A 4,939-nucleotide genomic window follows, 5' to 3' on the forward strand; every position below is an offset into this window, starting at 1 on the left:
GAAATAACAGACAGCCTTAATGGACATACAAATAACAATTAAAATCAATGCACAAAGATACTGAAGTTCCAAAAATAATAAATTCAAAAAAAAAAATTCTTTTTTTTTTCCGCTTGGGCGAGCCGAATCTCGCTCGGGCGAGCCAAATCTCGCTTGAGCCCTATTTAAGGCGATTTGCCTCTGTTATCCTCTCGCTTGAGTTCAAGATTAAACCAGAAACATCAAACATTCATGATTAAATCTTTCTATATTCATATGAAAAACATGAATCTAAAACAATGAAAACATCAAAACCCTAAATCAATCCAGATTTGGAAAAGAACATGAAAACCTAATTTCACACATGAATTAAATTGGGGTGGCTATGATACCACTTGTTGGAGAAATTAGTCTCCATCCGTAATCCATAGAGTAAACACGGAAGTCCTTATGACCATGGCTTTGTTCCCACAACCTAATGTGTATGCCCATACATACACCCGAATGGAACATCCATGGTCCAGACTGAAGAAACCCCAAATGAGTTCATGGTGAAGAAGAAGAACATACCTTATTGAGCCATTTCCGGGATCTCGAAGGTATAAGGGTGCGATGATCTTCCAGATGATAGAGCGCCGAATGGTTTTCCTTTAGTTCTCTCTAAAGGGGAATGAGAGAATACCTTAGTTTCTGAAAAGTGTTCCTTAGGGAGAGAAAATGCCTTAGCTTTTGGTTATGAGGAGAAACCTCTTATGGATGGGTGGATAGTGTTATCCTATCCTGGATAACACTATTCTCATCCTACCTTATTCTCCTCCACCTTTACACTTGAAAACCTGTTGCTCTACAAATGGGGACCATAACCCATAAAAGTAACCCCGTAGTGGTTACTACTTTAGTTGCAATAATTCTGATTCAGTCCCTTCATCAAATCAGAAATTGTCTGAAGGTATCTACACTTATTATTATTTCATGACACATATGCCCTTAGCCACCAAATTAATTACTTAAGATCATTTTATATTTTGGTTAATTACATAATGACCATAACACAACTGCAGAATTATATTTGTGACCCATAAATTGTCAGAAATTCCAACAGTTAATACACTATTCTTAATGACATTAATATTCCAACCATATTCACTAACTAAGAGCATTTTTCGTTCTTAAACGAGCTTCACCTATTATTTTATATTTGTTTACACATCAATAACTTAAGCAACTTAAGCCAAAATCATCTCCAATGGTGCAACTCTGTTTCCATTCTTAAATGTACTTTACAAACATACCTCATATTTATCTTCTTCTTCACTTTTACTTTATTTTATTTAATATTGATTTCTTTGCTCTCTTCTAACAATTTTTTTTTCATTTTTTAATGTTGTCTCAACTATAAGAACGATGTCTATTTTGTTCACTGTTGCGAAATAAGCACAAAAATGGTTCTTCTCTAATTGTGAAATTGAAAGAAGAACATTCTAATTTAGGTAGGAACTTAGTTTTTTTCCATAATGGTGGGTGCTCTAACCCTACATTCACCCAATTAATAGACTTTTTTTTCTTCTTAAAATTAAGAGTATCCCTTACCCTATAAATAATAAATTAAACTAATTTTTTCAGAGTACATGATTATCTTTCCTAATAAGTGTTAATATCAAAAATCAAACATTTATCATTTTGGTCATTCTAAAAATACAATAATTTCTTACACCACCAAATAAATAAGATCCTACAAAACTAATAGACAAGACAAGTACTATAAAATTAATGGCCATCATTGAAACTCCATCTAAATGCACATGGGTTTGTTCCCCTAGCTCACTTGTGCGAACCGTATAAAAATTTAGTATCTTCCTCATCCAGCTTAATTATGAGACGTTAATAATTCAGCAGTATACAAATTAATCAAATCACATTAATTAAAAGAAAATACAATGATATATATGAAGAATCTCTCAAGGGAATAAAAAGTGTACATTAAAATACAAAGTATTAAGCACAAAACAATCACGACAGCAAGGAAGGATCACATAATAATAAACAAGCCAGACTAGTATATAGGTTATGTTTATTGCTTCTTGTCTATTACAAATTCTCATTAAAATTAAAGTTGAAATATATATATGAACAATAAAAAAACACAGATACATTCAAACTAACAGCACCGCATAGAAGGGCTTCATATATCTTTATATAGGTCCACTTTGATATGGGACTCTTATATAGAACATGCATATATTTTGCAAGTTTCAGCTTCTGCGTTTGCATTTTTCCATGGCTCTTGGCGCTGAAAGTACACACAAAAAAGTCGGCAACATTATTAGACTAGGTAGAAAAATTGTGGCAGATAATATATAAAGGTGATTAATATAACTGCGTTTCATGATAATAACAACTTCCATGAGCCATTAAATAATTAAAATAAAAAGTTGATGTGATATAATTAATGTATAATGATGCATACCAAGCCCAATTGCTTCTGATCCTTTCATTATTCGCAGACGCTTGCATGACCCAACAAACATCCTTCACAAAAGTAAATAATTTAAGGTTAATTTCTAGGGTTTAAAAAGATTTGTGGTTAGACTAACAATGTGTTAATTTAGTGGTATAATGTCTTGCTAGATTCTCAGGATGAACAAAATATCAAGTGTTCGATTCCTGTGAGCAACAATTGTTGGGAGGGGCAGTTACGCATCCGAATTGAAGATTTATTATTTGGCACTACTTAGAAATAGATGACTGGATTTAAAAAACATATATAGTTATAGGATTAACATATTTATTTAATGAAAAAGGTAGGTTAATGTTGGAAGAACTTACTCCCATGGGACATCACCCACGAGCATCCAGTCACCATCCTTATCTTCATAGGTTGGCACATACTCAGAGCTGTTCAGAAGATCCATCAACTTCCTCTCATTCATGAAGTCTATCATTCCTTGGCTCCCATAGTCACCTTTAGTATGTAGTACCATTATCAAACATAAAAACTATTTAATATTCTACTCATTATAATAGTTAATCACAAGCATTAACCCACAAATCATATTTCTAGAATGTAACAATCCCAAAAAGGACTAATCCACAACTCATACACACATCATCATGCATCAATTATTTAAAATGGAGTTATAAGATAGTTTGATAGTTAGGGTGAATAAATGAAGTGAAAAAAGGTTAAAGGTTTGAGTCTCGCTGACAACAAATACTAACATATTAACAATTATACAAATTCCCACATTCTTCTCCTAGGCTAAATGAGTGTTATATCCATCAACTTGTATTAATCTATGTTAGTACTTTAACTACTATATAGATCAAAGTACAACGTAGTTCTTAATCCTCTTTCTTAATATTAATACCTTTTACTTACTCATAAAAAATCACTAATGTTCAATTGGTATTTTATGTGTGATTTACCTTCATATTTGATTACCAAAAAAATCACCAATGTTCAATTGGTATTATAAAAGTACATTAATTATTTCTTGATGTATTAAATATATCATTTTAACATAAAATTATTATTTTTAATTTCTTAACCAATACTTAAGGACACAAATTAACATTCCTAGCTAGTAATTATATGCTTCAATTCGTTGTCAAAGTTGTGGTAAAAAAATGTTTAATTTTAATCGGGCAATATAATGAAAATATAACAGTTGCAAGAGTTAAGTATTGTACTATATACTAACCTGTGGTGAAGGAGCTGAACATTTTGGCTAAGGCATCAGCTAATTCTTGGTAGCATTTGTACATTGTTAAGTCCACCTTGCGTAGGTAAGGTGCACCATCCATGGAAACCTTAACAAAAGCCCCACAACCTATCTTCTCACTGCAATCCTCATTGCTAACCTTTTGTGTCATCAAGTTCTTCCTGTATGATCTCACTGGTGGCCAACCAACTACTTGAGCCCTGCAATATTATTCCAAATATTGCCCATCAATCTCATTCTAATTATCTGTGTCTTTTTTTGTGTATAGATGATCACATAAAAGTTGTTGGAAATTGCACCCTTATGCTATATTGGTGAATAATCTGTTTCCTTTGAATGAGTTTGAGTCTCACCCACACCAAAATACTACCACACTAATATTATCCTATAAAAAAAATTCATTAGGAAAGAAAAGTGGGAAATGGACTTACTTAGCAGGTGGCTTGGCAGGGTCCTTAAGGAGGGTCTTCTCCTTTAAAACATTCTTCAGATTCTCATTCAATTCTTCCTTTGAGGGAAGATTAAGCTTCAGATCAACAGTCTCAGAGAAGCCTCTCTTCCCATTGACCCTTGGAATTTCCACATCAGACCCACCACCAGGCAAACCAAGGCAAAGCTCAGTCTCCTTAAGGTTCAAACCATGTTCCTTTCTCAGCAAAGTTGTTGCCATTTTTGGCTTGTCAATGAATTCTCACACCTCACAACAAATTAGTATAAAAGAAAAAGATAAACTCTCTTTTTTATTTTCCCCTCTCTTGAAAGTGTTTTTCTCCTTTTGGCTATAGCTTCCACTTTCTTGTGTCCTTCTTCTTCTATTATAATGCTGCTTGGTCTAGATGTATAGATCGGAAGAGAGATTATTGTCCCCTCAATAATATGAGCATAGCCATATTGTTTCATATCATATCCTATATATTGTTTTTTAAAATATGTTATGTTAATTTAAAACTTTAAATATTTATTATTATTATTTTTGCATCATTACCAATGAATTGAGATAATATATGAGACATGATTTAGGACACCTAATTTGTGTTCCATAGTATAACTTTTGTGGAACTTGTGCTTGTGGCTGCATGGCCATGTCATATCAGGTTGGGGATCAATTGCATGGTGGCACGTGGAGATGTCTGGGACGTTGATCTTTGAAGAGGGAGGTTAGGCTTAACCGACTACTGTGATTTTCATATGCAACCAGAATTTAAGGTACCAAGTCAAATGAAATGATGACCTTCAAT

The 4,939-nt window shown here is 33.0% G+C and overlaps 1 protein-coding gene across 2 annotated transcripts; it reads right to left on the reverse strand.

Annotated features, from left to right (window-relative positions):
- Window positions 1,938-4,562, reverse strand: LOC109353346 (auxin-responsive protein IAA14-like). 2 transcript variants are annotated; one of them, XM_019595579.1, is made up of 6 exons: window positions 4,464-4,562; window positions 4,133-4,421; window positions 3,681-3,901; window positions 2,806-2,941; window positions 2,447-2,508; window positions 1,938-2,269 (listed from the first exon to the last, which is right to left on the reverse strand). In XM_019595579.1, exons 2-6 carry the CDS (start codon window positions 4,369-4,371, stop codon window positions 2,232-2,234), a joined length of 696 nt encoding a protein of 231 aa, XP_019451124.1. In that variant the 5' UTR covers window positions 4,372-4,421; window positions 4,464-4,562; the 3' UTR covers window positions 1,938-2,231. The 2 variants fall into 2 exon arrangements, with proteins under 2 accessions (XP_019451124.1, XP_019451125.1); XM_019595580.1 differs by having other exon boundaries at window positions 2,806-2,923; window positions 4,133-4,544.

Source organism: Lupinus angustifolius, chromosome LG08 (assembly GCF_001865875.1).
Source record: "Lupinus angustifolius cultivar Tanjil chromosome LG08, LupAngTanjil_v1.0, whole genome shotgun sequence".
NCBI lineage: Eukaryota > Viridiplantae > Streptophyta > Magnoliopsida > Fabales > Fabaceae > Lupinus > Lupinus angustifolius.